We start from the raw sequence: 27,158 nt of genomic DNA, 5'->3' as shown, positions 1-27,158 counted from the left end.
GACAAATACCTTACCCTCTACGCCGTTTTGTCACTCGGTTTTGATGCAAATCTGGACGCCTTCTGTGCTGTATTCTCTTCGCGTCCACGGTTCCTGCTTTATCCACGACGCGGCCATGTTTTCCACACCATCGGAAACCCCTCCTTTCTTCATCTTGTCCACGAAAAAATTTATACTTTTCAAACCCCCTTTAAAAGGTTTATTACTTTGGGTGCCTGCAATACTCGACTTGGACCACGGGAGGGCACTGTTTTCTGTCCCTTACCGAGAGCGGCGTTCCAGCCGCCAAAAAGACCTACCATCGCCTCGATTCTAATGCTAATAGTCGAAAAAATACCATCCTATCGTCAAAGAGGGAATTGCGCCCGCCGAGTGTAATAAGCCTTTTGAATGAAGTTTGAAATCTACGGCCTAACTCGTTGATCGGACCTGCGCAGAATTTCGCTGAAAAAGGATGTTGGAGGATGACTAAGAAAAACGGACCGAAAGGTAGCCATGATGGGAAGGTCGCTTTTTAAAGACCATGGAGGACGGCAAATTTGAAAGGACAGGAAGTCGGCCATGCTGATAAGGTCTCCCTGAAAGGAAGTAGGGGGAAAGTTTAAAGAGGAACGGAAGTCGGCCATGATGGAAAGGTCCTTTTACCGCAGCACCTGGGGGACGGCTGATACCGATGGACAGGAAGCCCGCCTTTCAGAGAGGCCCTCTCGGAGATTACTCGTCAAGAACCAACCGGCGAACATACGCAGAAGGCCGAGGGAAGCGGCCCGTCCCTTTCGGAGGAGCATAGAGTGCCGACCCTTTGGCTGACGCTCTGCGCTTTGGGGCTTAGCTTCTCGGTGTCCCGATACTGGCCAAAAGGCCTACGGCGGCCTCCATGTTAATGCTATGGGACAGGAAGCACTGCCCTCCTGTGGTCGAAAACCGGTATTGCTGCCACCCAAAGAAATAAATACTTTTAAATAGCATTTGAAGCTTATTCTTCTCTATTTTTATTCTTAACGCCTTATTATTAATATTAACGTGGCGACAGCGGGTCCGGTCGGTGCGACACGGGCGCAGAAAAAATCCTGGGTCCAATCTTAAACCGACTGAAGGCCCTATTAATAAGATTTTAATAATCATGAATAATGATCTTAAAACGCCATTAAAGAGGTTTATTTATTTTTGTGGCTGCAGTATCTGATTTGACCAGTTTTCCGTCCTTTAGCAGGGCTGGCTCAGGAATTCTGGGAGTTGAAGTCCACCAGTCATCAAAGAGCCAAGGTTGCCTACCCCTGACCTAACCCTAACCCTTTGACCTGACCCCTTGGCCTTTGACCCGACCCAGTGACCCCGGCCCTTGACCTTTTGACCTGACCCCTTGATCTTTGACCTGACCCTTGTGACCTTTTGACCTGACCCCAGTGGCCTTTTGACCTGATCCTTTGACCTGACCCAGTGACCCCGGCCCTTGAACTTTGGCCCTGCTGCTTCACCTTTGACCTGACCCCCCGAACTTTGACCTGACCCCTCGGCCTTTGACCTGACCCCTCGGCCTTTGGCCTTCTTGCCCCATTAATAAATTCCATTAGTTGCAACTTCTCACGTCTCATCCCTTTTATCCATCCTTTAAATCAGTGGTTCTCAACCTGTGGGTGAAGGATGATTAAGAAGGACAGACCGGAAACCGGCCATGTTGAGAACGTTGCATTTCAAAGACAATGGAGGACGGCAAACTTGAGCAGACAGGAAGTCGGCTATGATGGAACGGTCCTTTTACCGCAGGACCTGGGGGACAGCCAACACCGACGGACAGGAAGTCCGCCGTGCAGAGAGGGCCTCTGAGAGAGTACTCGTAAAGAACCAGCCGGCGGACATGCGCAGAAGGCCGAGGGAAGCGGCCCGTTCCTTTCGCAGAAGCATAGAGCGGCGATCCTTTGGCTGACCCTCTGCGCTTTGGGGCTTAGCTTCTCGGTGTCCCGATCCTGGGCAAAAGGCCTATGACAGCCTCCATGTTAATGCTATGGGATGGGAAACACTGCCCTCCTGTCGGGCCCGGTCGGAGTTAAGGCCCTATTAATAAGATTTTAATAATCAAGAATAATCATCTTAAAACGCCATTAAAGAGGTTTATTTATTTTTGTGGCTGCAGTATCTGATTTGACCAGTTTTCCATCCCCTTAGCAGGGCTGGCTCAGGAATTCTGGGAGTTGAAGTCCACCAGTCATCAAAGAGCCAAGGTTGCCTACCCCTGACCTAACCCTAACCCTAACCCTTTGACCTGACTCCTTCACCTGACCCCTTGGCCTTTGACCTGACCCCTTGGCCTTTGACCTGACCGGTGACCCCAGCCTTTGACCTTTGGCCCTGGCCCCTGACCTTTTGACCCGACCTCTTGACCTTTTGACCTGACCCCTTGACCTTTTGACTCGACCCCTTAGCCTTTGATCTGACCCCTCGGCCTTTGCCCTTGTTTCCCCAAAAGAGGGATAAAGACAAATGCAACAGAGCTACCGAAGTTGGCCCTCTGCTTGGAAAAACAGTGCCGACTCGATAGGACCGAAAATGATATCGGAACCACCCTGGGCTTCATCTGCCTCCCGCTTGCTGCAATGCTACCCGCTGACCTGTCTCATACCCTCCTTTCCGTTTTGGATTCTGCTGCTAAGATGGCCCTGGAACTCCTTTCTGACTAACACCCTCCCCAGCCCCAGCCCCACCCCGGCCAGAAAGGAAAGCATTAGGCCCGTAGGAAAGGGCCTTGTCTGCACAGCTAACCGGACTGTGTGACGGGACCCTGGAAGAACAGGGTAATCTCTAAGAAATATAGTTTAGAAACATCAAACCTAAATACAAACCTACATATGTACGATCTCCTTAAAGAAATAGCAGGACAGGACAAACAAAACTATACTTGAATAAAAACATCTGGGTTTGCTTGAAGGGGGAGGGAGATGAGATGAGTCAGAGGATTTAGGGACTGGATGGCTCCTAGATGGGACTGCAGGTAACAGGGCCACAAGGGAACCTCATTGCGGGCAACCAGGAAGGTGAGAAATAAGACAGGAAGGTCTTGGACACCCCAGCTGCAAGGACAGCTCTGGGGCTGTCTTCTTTGCAAAGAAGGCAGCCCCAGAGAAGAAGATTTGGAGAAGCTGCCAGTCTTCCTTCTCTCCTGAGGCTCTCCAGCATTGGCCCCACCTAAAGGGAGGTTCATACCTGCACAAGCACTCACCTTAACTGCCTGGGCAACGATGTCCCGCCCAGTGGCCAGGCCCTGAACAAAGACCCGAGCAGCGAGGAAAGCCCGAGACCCCTGGGGAGGAACAGGAACCGGCACCCAGCGTCAGAGGAGCCGTGCCCGCCCACACGGTGCGAGCCGAGGGGGCTGGGTCTAGCGAGGTTAGGCTTCTGACGGAGGTGCCTTCTGCAAGTTTTGTGCACCCTTTTGAACTGCCAACCTTTCCTTAGAAATATGATCTAAAAAAGGATCAGTTTTACACACAGGTCCTAAAATGAAATAAAGAGTGCCCATCAAACAAATGGGTTCTTTTTATCTAGTTTTAGGACCTGTGGAAAACCGATGACATTTTAGGTCATGTTTATGCAGAAATATTGACATTTTAAAAAGGTGCACACACTTTTGGCCACCACTGCAGCTGCACTCTAACTTGAATATATCATAAAGTCAATACTTCGTTGCACACGTGTGCCCCAGGGTGGGCAGGGGAAACACTTCAGGTTTGGGGGGGATGGGGGGTACATTTGCTTTTTGTCTCTTTTGGCATTAGGGGTATAGCAATAGCGATAGTGGATAATTGCCACAACAAAGCTTTGAGCTGGACCAGCGCATGATTAGAAGACCAACCAGGGACCCAAAAGGAAAGTTGTTGGGAGGAGTGATAGAATCAAGCGGTCCTAGAGATCCCTACGAAGACATGCCCCTCTGTTTCGTTGGCAAGGGATTGTTTTGAAAGGATCTAGGGATACCTGGTGGGGCGAGAGGGTCAACTCTGGGGAAGGCATGGATGTGGCAGAGGCCGGCTAGCTCAGAGAGCAGGAGGCTGCTCACGACTCCTATGGTAATTTCCGGTGCCGGGCACTTTAGCGCCTGAAGGAATGCTTCACAGAGCTTAACGTATGGACCGGGACATCGCGTGGTGAGGCAGAATGTGGGGCTGACTGTGCACTAGGGCAAAGAGGGAAAGGGGCACACCAACTCCTTCCCCTTTTGGCTCTCTCTGGCCAAGGCCCTCCTTGCCAGGCCGCTGTGAGTGGGACAGTGCCTGCTCCCCCTTCCCACCCTGCTGCCAACGGGTCTGCTTCAAGCCAAAGCAGATAGGGAGCCTCTGCGGCCTGAAGGGCTGTTCTGGTGGGAGCAGGGCTCACCTGCACCCGAGCTGGTGGGGGCTGTCTCCAAAGGCATGGAGGCTTTCCACCTGGTGCCCCACACACTCCAGATACCCTTCTGGGGGTTAAGCAGAGGCAGCATTCGCTCCAAGAGCTGAGACCAGAAATCGCTCAGGGCCTCATCTAGGCCGGGCCGAGACCCCTTAAGGTGACGTGCAACTCCACAAATAATCCCTGGAAGAGGCGGGCATGCTGCATATAAAGGCGCCCATAGGAACGGGCAAGCATGGCCTGGAGGGACCGCTCAGCTCCAGCAAGAAACTCCTGGAAAAAGTCTGGAAGCGGGAGAACAAACACCGAGGAGAGCAAGATTAAGCAGAGCCCTAGAAAACTCGAAAGTCGATAAAAAGAGAGGGCCGGGCGGCTGCCTCCTCCTTCCCCACACTCGCGGCAGGGGCTGGCAAGCAAGCGGTGGGGAATTCTGGGGTGGGGTCAGGTGGGGAAGCGGCCCCAGGTGGCCTCATGGCTTGCATGTGAGGAGAAGGGAGCGATGGGCTGCCTTAGTTTCCAAAGCACCTGAAGGCAGGTCAAGAAGTAAAAGAGAGATTAAAGAGAGATCTAACCTAGAAGTAAGGAGAAATTTCCTGACAGTGGGAACAATCCATGGAAAGGCTTATCTCAGGAAACTGGGTGCTCCATCACTGGAGGTTTTCAGGGAGAGAGGCTGGACAGCCATTTGTCCGGAATGGAACAGGGTCTCCTGCTTGAGCAGGGGGTTCAGGGTCCCGCCCAACCCAATTAGTCCACGCTCTATTGGCGGGGAGGTGAGCAAGTGAGAGACAGAAGCAGAGAGAGGGGCCAGTGGGGGGGTCCTTCCCCTCGCTCACCCTGAAAGCGGCGCTGGCGAGAGCTCAGGGTGTGGATCAGGAAGGCGCCCGGCTCCCCCAACGGCGCCCGGAGATCTGCCTGCCCTTGCTCGCTGAGCCGCTCCTCCGTCTCGCTGGCGCAGCAGGTGTAGTCCTGGGGGCAGATGCGAAGGTGCTCTCCTGCAGGAATGAAAGGGGAAGGGCCACGCCGATCTGTCACCCCTCGGAGGTGGATTAGCCTCTGGGTGAAGCAAACCAGGGTGGGCGCAATGGAAGCGCCTTGCCCTCCCTCCGTCTCGACACTGGGCAACAACTTTCCCCTCTTCCCCCACCAGCCGGGCGCGCGATCGCATTCGCTTCCTCTTCCCGGGACCCTTCAGTTGGGGGGGGGGAGGGCGGACGGTCGAGGGAAGGCAACCGGCCCAAGAGAGGACAGAGACGTCCCTCCCAGGAGTTTCTTCACGCCCCAGGCCAGAGTCCGTCCGAGCCGAGCAATAGCCGCGACGCGGTTAGACAGGATTTCCCTTCGCCAAAGACTCGCAAGGCGCACCTGCCGTTCCGGGAGCCGGACGGGCTGAGTCTCCCGGAGCTCATATCGCCGCTGCTCGCCCCCCCCCCCCACACACACCCCGGGATATCGGTCAGGGACGCCCAGGAAACTTTGATCGCGCCGCCTTCCGAGAGGTTTTCCGGCCGAGCGCCCTTACCCGAGATGAGGGTGGGCGGGACCGAAGCGAGTGAGAAGCCGCGGCTCGCCAGCGCCTGCCGGGTCTCCGCTCAGCTCCGCGCTCCGCGAGCTTCTCCAGCAGCGGCGGAACAAAGAAGCGCGCCCAGAGCCGAGAGGAGCAGCGGCGTCCCCATCCCGCGAGGTGAGAGGCGCAAAGGCCGAGGGAAGAGGAGGCCCTTGGCGCGAATCAGGGCGCGCACCGCTCTGCCACGGCCGGTCCCTGAGAAGGACCGGGCGCCGCGAGAAACGGGCGAGTTTCCCCACGCTGAGCGGAGCGGCTGTGCGAGACAATAGGAGCCAATCCGCGGTGAGGCCCGCCGGGCCCTAGTGCCGCCCGTCTGCTCTCCTGGCCGGGCATCAGACAATGGGAGCGGAATGGGGAGCGGCCCAGCGTCCTCTGCTCCTCTGCCGGGCTGAGGAATTCTGGGAGTTGAAGTTGATGAATCATAAAAGGGCCGAGTTTGAAGACCCCTGGCCCAGATGGAGGGGAGGAGGGGAGATCAAATTGCAGACGCAATGGATGGACGGTGAGTGGCTGAGTGGCTGGTGGAAGGAATACTCACGAGGGGCAAAGAGGTGCAGGGAAGGATATGGCTGTCACTTTTTTCTCAGCAGCCACATAGTGATTGGATGGGTCTTGTCTGGCTGCTGAGGAAACTTTCTCTCTTCCCTCTTCCATGGTTAGAAAGACATCAAGGCTTCCTGGCTAAAGAAGCCAGGGCAAGGCCACGGGTAGCTCTGGCCAGGATTAGGATCCTCAATGTCAGCCAGGGAGTAGTGGGGGGGGGGGCTTAGGGTGGACAACCGGGTTGGTCCTAGCAGACCTGTGACTGTTCTGCATCCAAAGGAAAGCCCTGGGACAGCGCTGGCAGCACCAACCCTCTCCAGGCAGTAGGGGGCAGCACCTCTAGGCTGGATCCCGTGGGTTTTCTGGACAGGCTGGAAGGAGAGGCCCTGCTGTCTTCCCTGGAAAAAGGCCCGGCCTTGGAAACTAGATCCTAAGGCCTTGCCGTAATTAATACTGCAATTAAAGAAGAAGTAAACAAATCTCTATGTGGCACAAATTCTTGGTTTCAACTACACTCTGTCCATTGTAGCTTCAACGTTTTTCCTACGGGCTCTTTGACACAGGATGCCCCCACCTTATCTCCTAACAGGGGTGGGGGTTGGGGGGTGAGGGGGATAGCTGGATACTTGCTCAGGGGCCTGTACAGAGACAGAGGGGAAGGGACCCTCCTTTAAGCCCTCTGGCTTCCTGCCCACCCCAGACCATAAGGTGAAGGTGGAACCTGGCCCATCGGGTTGCAGACCATGGAAGACCGTTTCAGGGCTTGAGGCATCCCAGGTAGCCTGGGAGATGCCTGCTGGCAGCTCGGGGGCGGGGTGTCTGTGTGTCTCCAGGTAGATGCTATGTCTTCAAGAAATGTGGTGTGTTAAATTTAATGTTTTGTTCTCAGATTCTGGCTCTCACATATTTTTAATATTGCTCTTTGTCCCACAGAATTCCGTACTCTTGTAATGACATTAACAGCTACTGAAATACCAAGTTCTGTAGAAGCCACCAGAAAACCATGGAGACAGACTGGTTAGTGCGCCTGACTGAGCAAATTCTCTGTTTAGCACAAAACCATTGCTAAGGAGACTATAATTTAAAGTGTGCTGAGTGTACAAAAAGCAAGCCAAACAGAGCACACATTTTCAAGCACACAGCAAGGTAGATAATCCATTTCATAATCTGTTTCATCCACTGGTTTTTCTACCCTATGTAAAAAGTAAAACCTCACTTTTCTCACCACTGAATTGTGTTTTGTTGGGTAGGACCCAGTGATCAAGTCTGTCAGGATCCTTCTGGATCTGGAGCCTATCTTCTAAAGCAGACGTGTCGAACACAAGGCCCAAGGACCGGATGTGGCATGCGATGGGCCCAGTTCAAGCCCACGGGGCTGCCCCGGAGACTGCGAGTGGCCAACCCCCGCCACCACGGCCCTGGCTCACCCCGGCCACCCCAGCCCAGCCAAGCAAAGACGGACGTCACTGCAGTGTGTAAAGACGGGGGCAAAGAATGGATTAGAGACGGTTCCGCTGTCTCCTTGCTGCCTCTTTGCCATCCTTTGTGATAGGTGGACCAGTTGTTTCCTTGATTTTTTTCTTGTTTTTTATATGTTGAAAGAAGCCTTTTTTTTTTGTTATTTTTGACATTTGTTGCAAGCCATAGCTCATTCTGATCCTTAGCTTTCCTGACTTCATCTTTGCAGAATTGGACTATACATTGATATTCTTGCCACCCCCAAGGTTCCTGTAACTTCAATGCCTTCCGCTGTTAGTGAGAATTAAGTCCAGAGGAACTGGCCCCCCAGCTCCCTTCTCTACCTTTGGGAGAGAAGTTCATCGGGTCCCTGTTTGATCACCCACTAGGTGCAGAGTTTGTCTCCCAGTTGTTGTCAGGGTAATTAAAATCCCCCCCCCCATAGCTAATGTGGTGTACTTCCTACATACCTTAGTTAACCGGTTAGCAAAATGCTCAACTATTTCCTTTGTTTGTTTGGGTGGTCTGTAGGGCACACCTGTGGCCATGTCATTCTTTTTCTCCTTTTATATCCGTGTTATCCCTGACAGGCCACCAGAGGAGCCCTGGAATGGGACCCTATTGTTCAGGACACTTGCGAAGAGGCTGCCGAAGACTAAGAAACAGAAGAAAACAGACTAGACCTCTGAACAAAAAGCAGAAATTGCCACGATCAGAACAGACAAACAAAAAAACTTCAGGAAGGAGCTTAAAGAATTTCTGAAGCTGTTAGAAGAATTGCAAAACAGTATAACAACAACAACAACAACAACATAAAGATAGCAAAGATGTAAACAGATATGGAAAAACAAGTAAAAAAAAAAGAAGGCTTGAATCTGGTACGCTAAAGGCCTCAGGGGACAGATGAGGACTGATCCAAAGAAAGAAGATCAAACAAAGATGGAAGGGGTGTGCTGGAATTCTGAGGTAATCCTGAGGTACTTTAAAATATATTTCCTATTTCCAAGAACCTCTAATACCAGAAGGTGACGTGAAACGAGCCTTCCAGGCTCATGATCAGCTGAGAAGGCTAAGGGAATCGATGGCGTATCTACAGAAATATAGCAAGCAAGAGAAAGAGGATCAGGAAAAGAGAACGACCACAGAGGCCATCAGATTGGAAGAAGTCAGTCTACATATCAGAAAGGAGACTTAGCAAATCATTATACAATAGCCTTAATTTCCCAGGCTAGAAAAACAATGTTTAAAATCATCCACTGCAGATTAAAGCCCTGTTTGGAAAGAGAAATAAATCCTCGTTGTTCAAGCTGATTTTAGAAAAGGTCACGAAACAAAAGAAATTGTTGCTGATGCACACTGGATAATTGGGAGAATCAAAGACTACTAAAAATTAATCAATAGGTATTGATTAAAGGAAGGTCTTTCATTCTGTAAACCATATCAAGCTGTGGAATATACTTGGAAAAATGGGAATCCCAGAACATCTCATTGGCCTCATCCAATGGCTAGATAAGCCATAACAGAAGTGGAAAAAAACAAAACAGATCACCAGAGGGGTGAGACAAGACCGGGTGCCCTCTTCATGGGTTCATTCTATAGGTTGCATATACGTTAGGGAGGCTACATCGGAGCATAATTTTAACATTTGCCCAGAAAATCAGCAGAGTGAAGGGGTGCCATTCCGGGCCCAGGGGTCTCCTGGATCTCTTTAGGGGAGACCAACGCAGGGTAGCGGCTCTGGAGCCTTCCCTTCTCCAGCTGTCCCAAAGGGCAGAGGCTGCAAAGCTGACAGGCCACTGGCAGAAGGGGAGATCCCAAACCTCAAAACTTGGCTGGGATTGAGGCACATTCACGGCAACCCCCCACCCACCTGCAGCAGCAGAGGAGGTTGACCAGGCCATCCGTATGACCAACCGTCTGGATCCTCACATTTCCCTTCCCGTTTTCCTTTCCCACCACAGAGCCCTGAAGGCCACTATACTCTTGTTGGCTGGTCTTGCAAAATTCCTCTCCCCCAGTTACCCCTGGCAAAGGAGATTGAACTTGCCAGACACTGAGAGGGCCAGCTGCCTCAATTTCCCCTTGGAAAAAAGGATCTTGCCAAAGCCTTGGCAGCTAAGGCTAGCCCTGGTTTCCCTCTCTGCCCGTGGACATCGGCAATCGCACGCCTGTGTGGCAAGTTGAGCAAACACAGTCTGCTCCTTGGAGCGCCACGCTGGCACTATCCTCAGGTTGCCCCTGAGCCCTGGCACTTCTGCATCCTCCTCCCCCCACCCTCCAAATCCACTGAAGGAGCTCTGTGCCATCAGGATGCCACTTCCTGGCACATACAGAGCACAGGTCTCCACGCCAGGGATGCGGCCAGAGAGGGGCAAAGCACTGGACAGCTGTTCCGCTGGCACAGGAAGGATCCAGACAGACTGCAGTGCGGAAGCCTCACCTGCTGGGGGGAAGTTCCTCAGCTCTTGCAGAGTCTGGGTCAGCCCAGAGAATAGGCGGCTCTGCCTGAATCCAAGCAAAGGAGTCTGCCCTTCCTGGAGCAGCAGAAGACATGTTCCCCTCCCTCAGCAGAGTGAGTTAAAATGCTAGCTCAGGAGTCTGCAGCTCCCACAGGCCCTGACCTGCCCCCCGCAGCCCAAAGGGGGCTAGGGCTGGCAGGGGTCAGCTGCTCTGCGGTTCAGCATGGGGGGGGGGAGAAACAGAGGGGCCGTGATTACTGCTTTCATCCTAAACCTAGGTTCTCCAAAATGAATCTTTCTGACGCCATAATAATGAAACAGGCAGGAGCCTCACCCAACTCCCTATTCTGCAATTAGTCTGATATCACTTTAAAAAACCTTTCTTTAGGAAAGATTCAAACAAAATGCCAAACGTATATTATTTGGCTTAAAATCCACACTTACTGCAGAATTTAATCCATTGCTGACTATATTCAGAAGCAATAAAAATGCTGAAAGTGTTAGTTCAACAAGTGAACTAAGGCAGTGTGATATACCCAGTGAATGTCTCCCAATTTCTTTAATTCAACATTCTGCTCCGTTTCTTAGAGGAACACAATGCAAAGTCCTCCAGGTGTTGAAGAACAATGCAGAAATGAGCAATAACTTTCAGATTTTTACAAGTGAAGATGTCAAAGTAGCCATGTAGGTGCTAAAGAACCTCATTTCCACAGAGGAAGACACAATAGATCTGGACAATTTTCTTCCAATCTCCCACCTCTCTTTTTTAGGGAAATCTGTTGACAAAATAGTTCACCTACAGCTCCAGAAGACTCTGGAAGAAGTGGATTTTCTGGTTCTGTTCTGGGTTTTAGGCTGGGATAACATGCCAAGATGGCTTTGATCTCTCTTGTGGATGACCTTCTGGCAGACTTGGGAGTGTGTGTGTGTATGGGGGGGCTTCATCCATCCTGACACTCCGGTTTCTCAGTGGCCTTCAACCCCATCAACTGTGATATCCCTCTGGACCACCTGGGGATGGGAGGAGCTCCATTAGAGTTCTTCTCTCCCATCAGCACTGGTGGGGGAGAAGAGCTTGATCAGAGCCCCCCCCCCCCGCTTTGCCTCAGGGCTCGACTTTCTTTCCACTCCTACTCAACAGCTACATGAAGCTGCTTGGCTAGGTCCTCTGTGGGCAGGGGAGGTACCCTCCATATGCCTGCCTGGTTGTACAGCTCCACCTGGGCAACCAACAAATGCCAGCAAGATCCTTTTCCAGTGCTTGTACAACAAGCTTCAGTTCAGCCCTGAAAATACTTCCCCCCCTCCCCATTTCTTTACATTCTCCATATTTAAGTTTGCCTGGTGTGGCACTTCTCCAGTCAGGGACGGTATGCATTCCTAGCGCCTGCTTGAAGAGCTGTGAAGGGGTGGGGTGGGGGCTTTGTGCACCAGTTCTGCTTATCCCAGCAGCAGGAAGCCTGGCTCCCACTGACCTGCTCACCTCCCGTTGGGATTGCTGTCCTGTGCTCCACAGGGGATGCCTCGAGGCCTAGTCAGAACGCAGCTGCAGGGGCAGCGTTTTTCATTTCACCCATTATGCCCACTACTGCCCTGGAAGTGGCACTGGCTACCAGTACAAAGTGTGGGTTCTCCCCTACGAAGCCCTGTGGTGATCATAAAGCCCTAGGTGGCATAGGGCCGAGCTACTTCCCCATTGTCTCTGCTTGGCCCTGGTGTGCAACGGCTCTTGAGGGTTTTCCAGCTTTGAGCAGAGAAGCTGGTCAGGTGAGTACTAATAGTGGGAGGCCGAGCCCAACCCCCTCCCTACCCCAGCCCCTCCAGGGATCCTGGAGCCCTCCTCTCATCGCCTGCTGCTTGCTGGTTGCATTCAGACAAAAGGGCTCTCAGAAGACAAATGTAAGCCGCAGAGGAAGACCCCCATCCTGTCACTCACCCTGACCAGCTGCGGGGGCATGGCTGTCGCTGCTGGGATGGTGGTTTTGGGGTACCAAATAGGCAACATCACCCACTCCAGATCCTTCCACTGCCACTCTAAGGTGGCTCCCCTGAACCATGCCCCAGGTCAATTATCCCCAAGGGAGGTAGACGCACAGGGTGTACTTATTTATCTCCTTAAGGATTGTGAAGATCCAGAAAAGGCGTAAGCAGGGAGTGCCTACAAATCTCTGCTGCTTGATGGGAGCAGAAAAGGAGATGAGACAATTTTTCGGAGGAAAAAAAATCAGTGGGGCCGGCAGAACGTGAGTTCAGCCTTCCAGACACGCTCTAGACCCACAGCGGCCGTTTCCAGAGGCCACTGTCGCTCTTGAAACAGGCGAGGCATAGAACCGGCTCCTTGCGCGGAGCAAAATGCCGGCTTTATTCCACCCCACGGAGGGCTCACAGGAGGCTCATGGGAGGGGGCAGCGGATCAGGGAAGGAGAGTGAGCAGGGCCCTGCTTCTGGGAAGAAGGGAATTACGGACGCGCCTGAAGCGACTGGCGCACGTTCCGAGTCCAAGGGCCGAGCCGGACGGACGGACGGACAGACGGATGGATGGATGCTTCGCCCGTCCTGCCGCCTGTACTTTAGGCCGGGGGGGGGCGTGTTACGGAGCGGGGGACAAAGAGAAAGCACGCTGGGCGGGGCAAATGTGATTGGGGAGCGGGAGGCCCACGGACAGCCGCGGGGGCGGGCAGAAAGCGCGAGTGACCAAAAAAGTTTGAGACAGAAAAGGGGCGGAGGGAGAACGCCAGGAGGGGGGAGGGGAGGAGGGGGTCGAGGAGAGCCGGCGGCGGAAGCGCCCCCCCCCCGCTCTGGATTACTCTCGTTGTCGGCGCCGTGGCGCTGATCGCACCCGTTCCCTCGCCCTTCCCCGAGTGAGCGAACTGGGCAGCCGTGGGGAGGGCAGGGATCGGGCTTAGATCTCCGACTCTTTCTCGGTAAGGCAGACGCGGAAAAGTTTGGAGACGCCGAAGGATCTGCGGGCGGAGGGGCCGAGGCGGAGACACCCCTCCCCCCAATTCGGAGCGGCTTGTGGTCGGGCGCGCGCTGGGGACCTTCCGAGTCGGTGGGACAGCCTGCCGCGAAGACCTTCCACAAGGTGTGCGGAGATGGGCTGGCTGAGGCTGCTCCAGAGAGGCGCTCTGCACGTTCTCTGGAGGCGCTGGGTCCAGAGCGGGGCTGAGTTTGGCGGCTGGTGGGTGCAGACGCCCAGCCTGGGTGCCAAGTCGGCCTCATCCCTGCTGGAGTCCGGTAGCGTACGGCCGGCAGGCAGGCAGGCAGTAGTCCGACGGATGCGGGGGAGGGGGCGGGCGGGGCCCCGGAACGGACCTATGGAGAATAGAGCCTGCCCCTGCTCCGGGGTTAATCGCGCAGCAGGAGGCTCTTTAGGTGCGGGGGGGGGGTGAGCTCCGCCGGGAGGCAAGTCGGTCTCGCGTTCGGAGAGGGGCCCCTGGTGCGGTGGGGTTGCCAAGCGGGGACCCCTGTTGCTTGGGCAAGCTGTAGGCGGCTGAGAAGTCTGCACAACTGTAAGCCTTCCCCGCCCTCACCTATACCCCACCAATTAAAAACCTGGGGGCTACATTCCGACAAATTCCAGGCTTGGCTGCTTTCCGCTCTCTTGCTCTTGCCTGAAAATGTCGCTGCCCAGTGACGGGGGCAGAGCAGTCGGAGTTCTGCTTTGTTCCAGTTGCGGGAAGGTACTGCCACCTGTCCACTTCTGCCCCGTGTCCCATCCTGCCCCTTGGAAAAGAAGGCCAGGAATGCAGCTCGCCAGGACCTAGGCAGAGCGCCACGTTGCCCTCGCCCAAGGGCCGTGAGTCTCAGCCCTCTGTTCCCCCTGCTGTTGTTTTGGGGATGAATAATGGAGGGGGGGGGATGGACACAGAGGGCTTGGAGACACCTCCCATCCATTCAGCAGTTTGGCTTTGCTGCGGGGGGGGGGGCGAAATACTCCTCCAAGTACCCCTTAGGGATCATGCCACTTGCCCCTGGTGAGGCAGGCATTCCCCACTGCTTCCTCCTCCCCCCAAAATCTGGGAGTGCCCCTCTGTCTTTTCTCTGGTCAGGTCACCTGGAGAATCAGGCCTTGGGCTGTGCTCGGGCAGTGGGGGTGGGGAGTTCCAGGCAGGGGATCAGAAGGCCAGGCCAGGCCAGGAGGATCTGAACTGGTTGGGTGCTTTCTCCCAGCACCTGGCCTCAGCCCAGGTGACCCCTGCAAGATGGGGACAGGTCCAAAAGGCAGCCATGGAACTTCCTCCCCTGCAGGCGAGGCTCCGTGTGCAGGCACCTGGGGGTGAAGGAGGAGGAGGGCATGTGCAAAGCCTTGGTAGGGCTCTCACTGAGGGCCCAGGGACGGGGTCTGCCAAGCACAGAGGGTCTTCCACCACTGCTGTCTCTCTGCCTCCCGCCCCTCAAGGTGAAGGATGGGGAGCCTTTCCAGGTGGCAGCGTTATTGCTGCTGCTATCGGCTGCCTTTGCTTTGGGTCGCGCTGGCCGTCTGCACCACCATTGGCTTCACTGTTCAGCTCCTGGGCATCTCCCTTCCGAAGAGGTAATAACGCCTCCCCCCCTCCCTCCAGTTCAGCCATGGCCGGAGGCCCAACTGGGCCAGGCAGCGGAGGGGGGGCTGGGTGCACAGAGCTTGCTAGGTTGAGTGGGCGGGAGGTGACAGGGCAGAAGGTGAGCTGGGAGACCTCAGGAAGGGGGTCAACCCAGGATCATATTCTGCCCCTGCAGGATCAGGCCTAGTTGGGTGGGAGACCCCCAGAGGGGAATCCCCTTTCACCCTCTGGCCGAGACTGCTCAGCTGCTTCATCCTTTTCCAAACTCTCCCAGCAGGGTGTCCTCACCTCCGCTGCTCTCCCCCACACGCACTCCAGTCTCCTCAGCAGAACCTCTGGGGGTGCGGGAGGAAGAGCCCGTCAGCCACCTCCTCTCCTGCCAGCCACGGCAACACCTGGTCTTCCTGAAGACCCACAAGACCGCCAGCAGTACCCTCATCAACATCCTGCACCGCTTTGGGGACACCAGATCGCTGCGTTTTGCCCTGCCGGCCGGCTACCAGTTCAGCTATCCCAGGCTTTTCCAGGCGCGGCACGTGAAAGGGTGGCGCCCCTCAGGGGCCCCATTCGACATCCTTTGCCACCACATGCGCTTCAACTTGCCTGAGGTGGGTGGGAGGAGTCAGAAAGAGCCAGGCTGGATTCAGGAGGAGGGATGTGGGAAGGAGGGGAGGGGGGCACAGGCAGAGAGTGCTTAAGGCTCTGCCTCTAGGGGGCTTTTGTGACCTGCTGCAAGCAGCCGGGAGCGAGCCCCACTTCTGGCTGGGGTCATGAGGCATCACATCTCCCAAGATGCTGCTAGCTGTGGCTCCTCCAGAGTGGGAATTGGCACGGGAAGGGGTGGAGCAGGCGGAAAGGGCTGCCTAGGAAGGGACGCTTCTTCCTTAGCTGATGGCCTGGGCTCCAACTTCCACCAAGGAGACAGGCCATCTTTTCCGTGGGCACCAGCTGTGGTGGGCATTAGCACTAACTTCCCCCTGTTCCCCTCCAGGTCCAGAAGGTGATGCCCACAGACAGTTTCTATTTCTCCATAGTGCGGGATCCGGCTTCCTTGGCTGAATCAGCTTTCTCCTATTACCGGGGTGTGGTTCCTGCCTTCCGCCGGGCTCGCTCACTGCCAGAGTTCCTGGCTTCTCCACAGAACTTCTACCGGCCTGGTGAGCGTGGCAGCCACTATGCCCGCAACCTGCTTTGGTTTGACTTTGGCCTTGATCCGCCAACAAGCCCCGGCTTAGCCCCAATCCACGCTGCCCTGCTGGGACTGGATCGCATTTTCCACCTTGTGCTGCTGACGGAATACATGGATGAGTCGCTGGTCCTGCTGCGCGACGCCCTCTGCTGGAGCTTTAAGGACGTGGTGGCTTTCCAGCACAACCTGCGCAACCCAGAGGCTGTTCACCAGCTAGGGGCCGCTGACGTAGCTCGGCTCCGCGCTTGGAACCACCTGGACTGGCATCTCTACACTCATTTCAATCGCACTTTCTGGGCACGTGTGAAACACTTTGGCACCGCCCGCATGGCTGGGGAAGTGGTCATTCTCCGAAAGCAGCGGGCAGAGCTTATGCGGCGTTGTTTACAAGGAGGGGGGCCACTGGAGCCAGGCCACATTGCCGATGAGCGCATCCGCCCCTTCCAGTTTGGGCAGGTGCCAATCTTGGGCTATGCCCTACAACCCAGCTTGGCATCCGGCCTGCAGACCGTGTGTCAGCAGCTGGTCACTCCTGAGCTGCAGTACAAGGACCTCCTGGATGCCAAGCAGTTTCCCCACCCCTACAAGGGGGGCGATCTCAGACAGGGATGGGGGGAAGCAGCTCACAACGGCTCTTGGCAGCAGCCATCCAACTGAAACGGCCCCCGTGCTCTGCCGGACACCCCCGTCCACGCAGGATGCCACGGGCAGAGGGGCCCCAGGAGAGCTGCAGGGATGTGCAACGCCGGCGGAACGAAGAGACTCCCGTGTTTAGAGAGGCAAAAGGCTGTCGGTTCTTTAAATGCCTTGGGGTTGCTTAAGACTTGGGGAAACCAACAGAGCAACGTGCCCTCTCTGACTCCGGGCACACCCGCTGATTGACAGGAGAGGAGCTTCCATGATTGGATTTCCCATAACTGGGCCAGGGAGAGCGTGAACACGCCCCCTCCCCCCTCAGCTCAGTGTTTCCCCCCCTCCCACCCTAACAAGGCATCCTCCAAAGCCTGGAGGACCAGCATTCTTGGGGGGTGGGTGGGAGGGGCTGGGGTGCAAACAACCCCTGGGCTGTCTCACCAAAGTGCTCCTGCTGTCTGGCCACGGAGTGCCTCCCTCTCCTGCCACTGTCTCGCCCCAGATGCAGCGGGGCTTGTACCAGGGAAGCTGGAGCCGCCGTGGGGCTTCCTGGCTCTTCTCCCCACGTCTTTCTCTGCATGGGGGAAGGAGGCTGCACTAGAGACTTCCCAGGCAGAGAGGCTCCGGGGCCATGCGGACGGCTCGCATTTGGGGACCCTGTGCCAAGGGTTGGAGCTGGGCCCCAAACCCGAGGATCTGTGGAGACGTTGCTGGCAAACGCCGGGAGAGAATGAAGCTGCCCTGAAGCGGATGAGGAAGCCAGCAAGATGCACAACCAACCCAGGATGGGAAGGAAGATGAGGAAACAATAATTGTTTCAATAATTAATCATTCAGAGTTATATGACCCAATCGGAAGGGTTTAATTTACAGGGAGTTTACGTAAGGAATAATAAATTACAACGAATAAAAGGGGTCCTGAGAAGAGACTTTCCAACTGGCTTCTTTAGCTTTAGCCCAGCTCTGCCCTCAGCCTGGACAGCCCGAAGGAGAGAAGCCAGGGCCAGAAACCAGCGAGTGGGATGAGCTGCTGATGGGCTTAATCCTGCTGGGGCATCGGGGCTAGTCCAGGGTGCGGGGATTAGACAGGCTTTGTTCTATCTACCGCAGGGCTGTTTCTCTTTCTAGCCTGCGCAAAAGAGCCTCAAGGAAAAGCCCAGGGCCTTCCCTGCCCCTCCCCCTCCCAGGAGGCCCATAGCCCAGCTGTCTCTTGCATACGCTGCTCCTCCTCCTCCTCCTCCTCCTCCTCCTCCTCCTCCGCTGCTGCTCCTCTGGCTGCCACTCAGTGAAAAGAAAAGCCCCTTAAGAGCGGGGCTGAACTATGCAAAAGGGCTGGGTGGAGAAACAGATGTCATCCCACACACCCTGGGAAGCAAGCCATGGGTGTTCCCAGTAATCCTTGGCAGAGTGGTGGCTGTGTGACGCCTCAGAAGCTCCCACCTCCGGACTCTTCCTAGGTGCCAGGGCCGACTCTCGCCCTCACCCACCACCCACAGCAGCCTCAGGACTACCCGGCCACGGCACGCAAAGTAAGTCTGAGCACTGATGAGCTGGGCCTGCCTGACCCTCGCGGAGAAGAGTGCGCCCAACTCCCCAGCTGGAGACACCCGCAGAAGCACAGTGCTATCCTGGTCTTCGTGCTGGAGAGGGAGGCAGGCCTGGGGCTGGAACTTGGACCGTCTTCAGGCCACCCAGAGAGATCGAGAACCTCAGGCTCACCGCCTCTGTAGCTACAATAGTTCAGATCTGCACCTTTGTTCTTTATGGGCCCCAATAGCCAGGTCAGGCCAAAAGCCAGGCCGGCCTTGCCCCCTCTGGTTCAATCAGCATTCGCATTGTGGAGCTCTCAAATTACCATAGCTCTTTCCAGCATTTTCGGCAGTGACACTATTTAGATTTTCTTCCCATTATACAATTACTGTGTTCATTTTCAAAAAGGAGAATATCAGTGTAAAAAAACACATTGATTGGGGTAGTCTGAGCCTTACTTGTTTTGTGTTCTTAATGCACCTTTTATCCTTAGAAGTCAAGTTTCTGCTCTCCAGAGAGGGACATTTCTGCTTTTGAGAAATGCCAATGGCCAGAGAAGCGACCCATTGGTGGCAGGACTGGTCACCTTCAGCCTGGCCTCCCTCTTGTCCAGCTGCGTGGCACTACTTCAGGTCAGGGCTGGATGGTGCTTCCTCAATGCCACCCCCCCCCACACCCCTTCTTCCTGAGGAAGGAAATGCACGGGCCAGGTCCTCCTCTTACTTGCACACAGGATGGCGGGGTGTTCTCTCACAACTTGAACAATTTACTATGAATCTGGCCAGGGTGATAATGGCGAAGAAGAAAAATTCAACTCTCACGTAGCAACTCCTGGCCCCAGGGGTGTGGTGTGGTGTGAGGTGAGGTGAGAGCCACAGGCCTGTCTCCTGAGATGGTTAACTTCCAAAGCCCTCCCGGCCACGGAGCAGCTGGAGAGCTGCAAAGATGAGGAAGGGACTGGGAGGGGGGAAGATGGCACAACATGGTTTAAATGTATCTGAAAGGTTGTTATGAGAATAGGAAACAGCCTTCCTTGCCCCATCCAGAGGACTACAGAATCTATCTAGAGACATTGAGAAAGTAAAAAGCTCAAAATCAACAACTGTTGCAAGTTGCCCTCCCTTAGTGTTCCGACAGACCTGCAAAGAGGTACCTGCATGTTGGTTCTGGAGTTCCGATGGTCACCTGGCCCCGCAGCCGCATGACGGCAGTCTGGGCGCTTGGTAACCAACTCCACATTTACCACCGTTTGCAGCATCCCGCAGTCCCATAATTTGCGATTTTTGGCAAATTTTGCTCTTTTTCAGTGTTTACTTTCAACTTCTGGCAAAAAAACGTTCTTTGGGTGTAATAGATTTTGCTTAACGACCACAGTGCTTAAAGAAGTTTGTAAAACTGGGCACGATCATGTGATGAAATGCTTAATGACCAGCACTGTAATTTGTCTGAGATGGCATAGGTTCTCCTGCTTGAGCAGGGGGCTGGACTAGAAGACCTCCAAGGTCCCTTCCAGCTCTATTCTATTCTAATTCCGAACTTACTGCTAGACCGTAGGAGGAACTGCTAGGGAGCTGTGCTGGGCCATACTGAAAATTCAAACGGGTTCACAATCCTTTAAGGGCCGCCATATTAAATTTTGGACGATTATTTAATCACATTAACAGACAATGCAAAATACATGTGCAAAACTACATTTATTAACGCAAAAACTAATAACAGCACAACTACCGTACCCGAATCCTCGGCCCAGGAAGGGAGGCACGGCAAGTCAGCCTCGGGCCTCCGGCACCTCCGCTCTTCCCTCCCAGCCGTCCGTCGCCCAAGCCAAAGGGGCTCCGGGGCAAAGGACGTTTTCGGGACAGCTCCGCGCTGGAAGAGGCCCGGCTGCGGAGGCTGCGGGGAGCAGCGAAACGCCCCGAAGGCTCCCGCCGCGCAGCCTCTCCGCACCGCGCAGCCGTCGAGGAAGGGGCGGGCAGTCAGCAGGGAGACGCCCACGGCTTCATCGCCCCTCCCGCCCGCCGCGCTGCTCCCGCCTCCCGCCTCCCTCGCCGCCTTGCTCTCCCGGAGACCCCGGCCCGGATCCGCCTCCCGCGCGCCTCGCCTCGCCTCGCGCGCCTCTCCTTCCGCACCCGCCCGCCCGGAGCCCGACCAGGGGGACCCCAGCCGCCCATGCCGTGCCGCCCCGGCCCCGCCGCCGCGCGCCCCGCCAGCAGCAGCAGGAGCAGGAGCAGCAGCCGCCTCTCGCGGCCCGGCTGGGAGCTCGCCCGCCGCCCGGCGGCATGGAGTCCCAGTGCGACTACTTCATGTATTTCCCGGCTGTGCCCTTCCCGGCCCGCGAGGTGCTCCTGGGGGAGCCAGGCCGGTACCGGGCCTTGCCCCGGAGGAACCATCTCTATCTGGGCGAGACGGTCCGCTTCCTGCTGGTCCTGCGGTGCCGCTCGGGAGCCGGCGGCGCTCCGCGGCCGCCCTGGGGGGAAGTGGCAGGCTCGCTCTCGGCCCTGGCCAGCGTCAGCCCGGCCGGCGGCGGCGGCGGCGTTGGAGACGAGGCCCTCCTTGGTGAAGCAGCGGAGGAGGGCGCGGCTGCAGCCGGAGAGGCGGCCGCCAACGGAAGCGTCTTCCGGGAGTGCCGGGCGCTCCTGACCCACGGCCATGGCACCCCGGGAACGACTGCAGTGGCCGTAAGTCCGGGACCCGAGCGGCGGCGGGGCTCGCTGCGCCCCGAGCAGCGTTCTGACCCTCGGCTCCCTCGTGCAGGTCCCCCCCGAGGAGCCCATCGTGTCCACCGACGAAGTCATCTTTCCGCTGACCATTTCTCTGGACAGGCTGCCCCCCAGCACCGTCAAAGCCAAAGTAAGGCCCCGCCCTCCCCTCCCCGACCCGACCCGAGTCCTCCAGGCCGGGTTGTCCAGGGATGATGCCTGTTCTTCCGCAGATCGTGGCGACCGTCTGGAGACGCGACCAAGAGAGAGGCGAGGTCCGGGAGCGCGGCTACCTCAGCATCTTGCAGGATCGGGCCCCTTCCCAGATCTTCCGCGAAGAGCAGGGCGCCTTCAAGGCGCAAGGTGAGCCTGACCCGCCGTCCGCCTTCTGCGCTTGCTCCCGCCGCGGCAGTGCGGAGCTGATGCCTCCGTCTCTGCTTCTGGTTCACAGTGAGCACCATGCTGACGGTGCTGCCCCCGCCGGAGCTGAAGTGCCAGCAGCTGAACGTGTCCGGGAAGCACTTGACGGTGCTCAAAGGTGTGTTGCTTGGCAGGGAGGGGAGGGTCCCTCTGCAGGTGTCCGGAAGGCCTGCCCTCCCTCATGCGCTCCCCTCCCCTGCTTTGCCTCGGCTCCCTTCCCAGTTCTGAACGCTGCCTCCCAGGATGAGCTCTCAGTGTGGGATGTGCGGATCCTGCCCAACTTCAATGCCAGCTACCTTCCCATGATGCCAGACGGCTCCGTCTTGCTAGTTGATGATATCTGGTAAGGGGGCCGGGGGGAGGGGGTGGCTGAGGGGGGACGGGAAGCCTTTAACCGACATTCCCTGCTCCTCAAAACATGCTCGGAGCTGTTTGCTTTTGAACAGCCCAAATCCCCCCACGGCTGAACTGAACTTCCCTGAATGCCAGTTCCAGGGCTGGCATTTGGATGAACCACAGCAGGGCCTGAGCCACAGCCAGTTTGTCTAGTGGTTAAAGCACCAGGTGAGAAGCCAGGAGGAGGCGGGCAGTTCTGGAGCCTGAAAAGCAGCTGGGAGAATTTGGGCCCCTCCCCCTCCCTCAGCGGACAGGGTGCTTGCTTTGTTGTGGGGAAAAGAGGAGGAGGAGGAAGGTAGGTTGGATATGTTTGCCACCTTGTTTTTAAAAACAATAAAGGTGGAATAAACAGATATACTTCTCCCTCACCTTGCACCTCGGGTGATCTTGCTCCGTGGGGAGGGGGGGGGAGGCGGAAAGTTGCTGGAGCCCTTCAGAGGTCTCCTTGGGCTGCCCCAGAGGGGCACAGGGAGAAGCTGCCTCAAGGAAGGCTGATGCCAGGCACCAAGGCGACCCCAAGGGGTGCCACCTGCATGCCCAGCAGCTCGGAAGGGGGCTTCTTGCATGGCAGAGCCTGGCATGGAATCCTTCTTTTCTCCCAGTGGGCTGTGGGCAGAGGCAGTGCTCCACTCCCCCCCTCCCGATGCCTATACAATTGGTGTGTGCCAGGAAAGCGTGTGTGCGCGCACGTGTGTGAGGAGGGGGCTGGGTGGCCGGTTTTTCTTATGCTGCTTCTGTTCTCCCTCCCCACAGCCACCAATCCGGCGAAGTCTCCATGGCCTCCTTTTGCCAGGTGCCCTCGGCCACTTCCGCTTGGCCCTGCTCCCTCCGGGCGCTGGAGGAACAGAACTTCCTTTTCCAGCTGCAGGCGCCAGAGCAGCCCCCTGACAGCACCAAAGAGGTGAGATTCCGCCTCCCCCCCCCGGGCTCTGGGACTCCCTCCTTGCCTGGGCCCCTGCAGCGCAGAGCGGGAGGCAGGGGGCAGCTGCTCATTCTGCCCTGGCACTTGCAGGGCCTGGAGGTTCCTCTTATTGCGGTGGTGCAGTGGTCGACCCTCAAGCTGCCCTTCACAAGCAGCATCTACACGCACTACAGGTGAGCGACCCCTCTTTCAGGCCGGGCAGGACACGCAGCTAGCCCCAGACTGCCCAGGAGGGGGGGAGGAGGGCCCCGTGGCCTGTCTGGCACGGGAGGACAAGACAGCCCCAAAGTCCTACATGGTGGGATTAGGGCAGCCCAGAATTTTGTTTGCCTTCACACAGTTTACTCATTTTGCAGCCATTTGCTATAAGCACCCCTAAATTCTTTCCTTCTGTGGTTCTGTCCAACACTGTACCCCCAATACTGCCAGAGGATTCTTTTTCCCCAAGTGGATGAGCTTACATTCAGAAACACCGAACTGCCATCTCCACATTTTTGATCAATTATCCAGCAGGGCCAAATTGTTTTCCATGTTACGAATACCCAAGGAACATCAACCCTACTACACACCTTTATGTCATCAGCAAAAAGACAAATCTCACCCAGCAGTCTTTCTCTTACACCCCTTGCAAACACCTGGGAGAGAAGAGGTGGGGGGGGGGGGCTCACGATAGGCTGCTTGTGACTGGTCTCTGTTCAGGCAGCAGCCCATTAACCATCGCGCACTGGGGTTTACCCGAGCCGGCTTCCCATCCGCTGAACCCACCCAGTGGTTAAGCCCTCACCTGCACAACCTATTTAGGAGTTCATTATATGGAACCGTATCGTGTAGCTGTCAGCATAAGCATAATGTAAAGGCTGGCAGATATCAACCTCTCAAGAGCGTATATATACTGTACATCCATGTGTAGAGGGAAGAGATCTGTATCATATCTGAGTTTATATACATACATACATATATATATATATGCACCAGGAAAAATTCAATACTAGAAAAAATTTAATAAATACCGAGCTTCCGTCGTAAATTACCAACAGAGTTAGAAAATCAAGGAGTATACGAAATCCCATGCACCGCTTGTCCCACCACATACATCGGACAAACCGACAGAAGAATAAGTGCACGCATTGAAGAACATAAGAACTCAGTCAACGTGCCACACGTTGCTCCCTCACTTCTCCTCCTAGGTTGCCCAGCATCCGCCTTGCTCGTCCCAGGTTTGTGATGACTGCAGAATGTGAGTCGCCAGTTATCTTGCACCGGCGCTTTGTAGTTACGTACACACTCATCAATAACTTGCAGGACTTCCTGGCAGTACGCCTGGTCTGGACGCCAGAAAGTGCTGCTGCAGGTGAGTGGGGGGTGGGGCGGAGGGAGCAGGATGACCACTGTGACAGTAGGATGGCCAGCTCTGCTCCAGGCAGACGGGATGAGCAGCAGCTCTTCTTCCATGTGTGGCTGATTTGCAGCTCCTGGTGGTGGTGGGGGGGGGTTGGGAGCTGCATAGACCTCTTCCCCCCTCCCCCAGCATTGGTTGGGTCTGGGAGCACGCTAGGTCTTTGGGCCTCTCTTAACCACCCTTGCTCTCCCCCCCTCCCGGCCCCCTAGGGAAGAAGCCAAATGTCTGCGATGAATGCCGTGCCACACCAGACCCTCAAGACTCCATTGTGTGCCAGACCCCCCTCAACAACCTGGGATTCTCCCGCAAGGGCAGCGCCCGCACCTTCTGTGTCACCTTCCAGGCCCTGCGTGCTGGCTTGTTTGAGGTAAGTGTCCGCACATGCTGCACAAAGACAAGCATGGATTAGTTGGCAACAAGCAGGATCCTCCTGCCAACTGTGGATGATTTAACTTGATTTCATCTAGTTTCAGCACTGCATAGCAGAATACACACAGACACTCACACTAACCAAGATGACTGTCCTCTCTTCTCCCCCTCCCCCTGCCCCGCAGCTGTCCCAGCACATGAAGCTGAAACTCCAGTTCACAGCCAGTGTGTCCAACCCCCCTCCGGAGGCCCGGCCGGTCTCCCGCAAAAGCAGCCCTGGGAGCCCAGCAGTGCGGGAGCTCGTGGGGCGTCATCAGGCCAGTCTCGGGCGCTCCCAGAGCTTCTCGCACCAGCAGCCGGCACGGGGACACCTTCTGAGGTGGGTGCTGCAGAGGAAGCTGGGGGGGGATGGGGAGGGGGTGGCTGGAGACATCAGTTGGCAGGAAAAGGGATGGTCTCTTGCTTCTCCCTGCCAATCTCTCCTCCCCTCCCAACAGGTCAGGAAGCGTCATGGAGCGGCGGGCCATAACTCCCCCTGTAGGCTCCCCAGTGGGCCGCCCTCTTTACTTGCCCCCGGACAAGGCTGCTCTTTCCCTTGACAAAATTGCCAAACGAGAGTGCAAGGTGCTGGTGCTAGCGCCCATCACATGACAGAGGGGTCCTACCCCCTCCCCAGAAAGGGCAGTGCTGGCTGCATTCAGCCTGTCCTTGGAACCAACCCACAGCATGTGCCATCCAGTCTCAGAACAAGATCTGCTCCAGACACCTGAACTTTACAGGATAACCCCCTCCTCGCCCAACCAGCCCCGTCTGCTCAGACCGGACTCAGCTGCGCCCTTGCTGAGAGCCTTTCCTGGCTGTGCCCCAGTTCACCCTTCCAGGGACCCAGGCCCCTCTCACCCACCCACCCTTCTCCATTTCCTTCAGCTGAGCAGCAAGGAGATTTTCACTCTGGGGGAGGGAGAAACTGTCTGAAAGCCTAGAGGAAGGAGCAGCTTCACCACACCCACCCCACCATTAAAAGGCAAAGTGACTCCAGCCCCAGCTGGTAGAAGGATACTTTTAACTGCGGGACATTTCCAAATGGATTCTTCATTTTCGCCCTGGATTAGGCCACGGGATATGACCTGGAAGCTTCCCAGTATGCTGTATTCCTAGATGGGGGAGCTCTAGCCTCCCCCTACCTCATCATCCCAGGTCCAAGCCACTTTCCATTGCACTTTATTTAATTTTTGTTATTTATATTTTTTATTTGCTCAGAAGCAACTCCAGGTCTGTATGTATCTATGTGCTTACAAATAAACTGCACTGGCTGGCCGGCAAATAACATGCTTTGTGGATCTCTTTGGTGTCATCTGGCACGGTCTTTCTTTCTTCTTCCACTTCTAATGAATTCATCTGATCTCGAAGCATGGTCAGATTTAACAGTCACCGCTGGATCCAGTTCCAGGCAGTCCAAAGCAGACAGCAAGCATACTTTGTGTAAACTGGTTTGCTTTGCTCCTCTTTGGAACAGCAAATGCCTGGCACATGCTTTTCCACAGGCTGACTCCTGCCAAAGCAGCACTTTGCTGGGATGATCAGACAGCGAAATACTTTGGCATCTTTCAACAACACGCCAGGCATCTGTGCCGGATTGGAGCCACAGCCCCAATAGGGACCAGGAAGAGGGAAGGGGTGGCCCGGGTTAGGAAGTGCGGCTGCGGGAACGATGAAACGGAGGAAAGGCAGGTGGTGGGAAGACCCACTGGGGGGGGGGAGCGTTTGCCTCCCTCTCCTTCCTGCTGCTGCTGTTGTTGGGGGGTCGGGAGGAAGCAGGGGGAGGGGACCGGTGAGCCCAGCCTGCCTCCACGTGACTCGGGGAGGGGGAGCTTCGGAGGGAGGGGGGATCGGGCCCCTCCACCCTCGGCCTGCTCAGACGACCACGGGCTCCGGGACGCTGTTGAGCCGCTTCACCACGAAGAGCTTCTGGCCGGAGACGGTCGCCAGCAGGGAGTGTTCCCCGAAGACCACTGCGGGAGGGAGGAGGAGGCGGCGGCGCCGGTCAGCGGAGCCCCTCCCCCCAGCAGCGCCCCTTCCCCCCATCGCCCCCTTCCTCCCCCCCTCACTCACCGGAGACGCGGCGGAAGGGCAGCTCCGGGCCCCGCGGCAGCCGGAAGGCGCAGGCCGTGCTCACCAGCTCCGCCATCGCGCCCGCCGTGCGCTCGTCGTTCTCCAGGTCGCCGGCCGACTGCGGGGAGAGGGAGGTCAGCGGCCGCCGCCCCCGCCGCCCCTCCGCCGCCCCCTCCGCCCCTCCGCCGTCCGGAGGTTCCTCACCGCCAGGACGGCGCCGTCGCTGATGACTAGGTAGCCGGTCTGGTCCGGGATGCGCTCCAGGCCTTGCGTGAGGGCCGCCGCCGCCGCCACCGCCTGTCGGGAAAGAAGCAGCGCTCGGTCAGCGGGGCCTCCCCCTCCGCCTCCCCCCCCCCGCCGAGGCGCTCACCATGCCCGGCCGGAGCCGCGAACAGACGCGGGCGGGAACCGAGCCAGGCCCGCTGAGCTCTGCGGAAACGGAAGAAGTCGACTTCTGGAGAGTCCGCACAGGCGCTTCCTTCCGACGTGGGAGGTCTGGGCGGAAGAGGCCTCAGCCCGGGATTCGCGCGAGA

The 27,158-nt window shown here is 56.5% G+C and overlaps 4 protein-coding genes across 5 annotated transcripts; 2 read left to right on the top strand and 2 right to left on the bottom strand.

Moving 5' to 3' along the window:
- Positions 1–2,715: 2,715 nt before the first annotated feature.
- On the bottom strand, positions 2,716–6,059 carry GPC2 (glypican 2). The gene is given in 6 exon segments (XM_039324885.1): positions 2,716–3,306; positions 4,379–4,456; positions 4,459–4,548; positions 4,551–4,667; positions 5,220–5,378; positions 5,906–6,059. Coding segments are annotated over 6 exon segments (1,014 nt in total). The 3' UTR covers positions 2,716–2,890.
- A 6,461-nt stretch (positions 6,060–12,520) lies between these two features.
- On the top strand, positions 12,521–18,744 carry GAL3ST4 (galactose-3-O-sulfotransferase 4). Of its 2 annotated transcripts, XM_039324901.1 has the most exons (5): positions 12,521–12,653; positions 13,344–13,495; positions 14,813–14,947; positions 15,232–15,565; positions 15,949–18,743. In XM_039324901.1, the coding sequence occupies exons 3-5, from the start codon at positions 14,820–14,822 to the stop codon at positions 16,801–16,803; spliced, it is 1,317 nt and encodes a 438-aa protein (XP_039180835.1). In that variant the 5' UTR covers positions 12,521–12,653; positions 13,344–13,495; positions 14,813–14,819; the 3' UTR covers positions 16,804–18,743. The 2 variants fall into 2 exon arrangements, with proteins under 2 accessions (XP_039180835.1, XP_039180836.1); XM_039324902.1 differs by lacking the exon at positions 12,521–12,653 and having other exon boundaries at positions 13,175–13,495; positions 15,235–15,565; positions 15,949–18,744.
- A 1,601-nt stretch (positions 18,745–20,345) lies between these two features.
- On the top strand, positions 20,346–25,837 carry TRAPPC14 (trafficking protein particle complex 14). The gene is made up of 11 exons (XM_039324756.1): positions 20,346–20,986; positions 21,063–21,158; positions 21,241–21,370; positions 21,459–21,545; positions 21,650–21,770; positions 22,577–22,724; positions 22,836–22,918; positions 23,933–24,096; positions 24,354–24,511; positions 24,699–24,892; positions 25,011–25,837. The coding sequence occupies exons 1-11, from the start codon at positions 20,588–20,590 to the stop codon at positions 25,162–25,164; spliced, it is 1,734 nt and encodes a 577-aa protein (XP_039180690.1). The 5' UTR covers positions 20,346–20,587; the 3' UTR covers positions 25,165–25,837.
- Positions 25,738–27,151, bottom strand: LAMTOR4 (late endosomal/lysosomal adaptor, MAPK and MTOR activator 4). The gene is made up of 4 exons (XM_039324775.1): positions 26,996–27,151; positions 26,830–26,922; positions 26,626–26,743; positions 25,738–26,525 (listed from the first exon to the last, which is right to left on the bottom strand). The coding sequence occupies exons 1-4, from the start codon at positions 26,996–26,998 to the stop codon at positions 26,428–26,430; spliced, it is 312 nt and encodes a 103-aa protein (XP_039180709.1). The 5' UTR covers positions 26,999–27,151; the 3' UTR covers positions 25,738–26,427.
- Positions 27,152–27,158: the final 7 nt, after the last annotated feature.

This window comes from Crotalus tigris, unplaced genomic scaffold, assembly GCF_016545835.1.
Source record: "Crotalus tigris isolate CLP2741 ecotype Arizona unplaced genomic scaffold, ASM1654583v1 scf7180000024309.744930, whole genome shotgun sequence".
In the NCBI taxonomy this organism is placed as follows: Eukaryota; Metazoa; Chordata; class Lepidosauria; order Squamata; family Viperidae; genus Crotalus; species Crotalus tigris.
This window is presented reverse-complemented; position numbering and strand designations above follow the sequence as displayed.

Excerpts from the sequence above, each read along its gene's own strand:
- LAMTOR4 (XM_039324775.1), bottom strand. Across the intron at positions 26,744-26,829 it reads GCGACGGCGCCGTCCTGGCG|TCGGCCGGCGACCTGGAGAA; the intron begins GTGAGGAACCTC and ends CTCTCCCCGCAG. Across the intron at positions 26,526-26,625 it reads GCCCTTCCGCCGCGTCTCCG|TGGTCTTCGGGGAACACTCC; the intron begins GTGAGTGAGGGG and ends TCCCTCCCGCAG.
- GAL3ST4 (XM_039324901.1), top strand. The coding sequence starts at position 14,820 with ATGGGGAGCCTTTCCAGGTGGCAGCGTTATTGCTGCTGCTATCGGCTG. Across the intron at positions 14,948-15,231 it reads GGCATCTCCCTTCCGAAGAG|CAGGGTGTCCTCACCTCCGC; the intron begins GTAATAACGCCT and ends AAACTCTCCCAG. Across the intron at positions 15,566-15,948 it reads TGCGCTTCAACTTGCCTGAG|GTCCAGAAGGTGATGCCCAC; the intron begins GTGGGTGGGAGG and ends GTTCCCCTCCAG.
- TRAPPC14 (XM_039324756.1), top strand. The coding sequence starts at position 20,588 with ATGGAGTCCCAGTGCGACTACTTCATGTATTTCCCGGCTGTGCCCTTC. Across the intron at positions 21,371-21,458 it reads GGGCGCCTTCAAGGCGCAAG|TGAGCACCATGCTGACGGTG; the intron begins GTGAGCCTGACC and ends TCTGGTTCACAG. Across the intron at positions 24,512-24,698 it reads TGCGTGCTGGCTTGTTTGAG|CTGTCCCAGCACATGAAGCT; the intron begins GTAAGTGTCCGC and ends CCTGCCCCGCAG.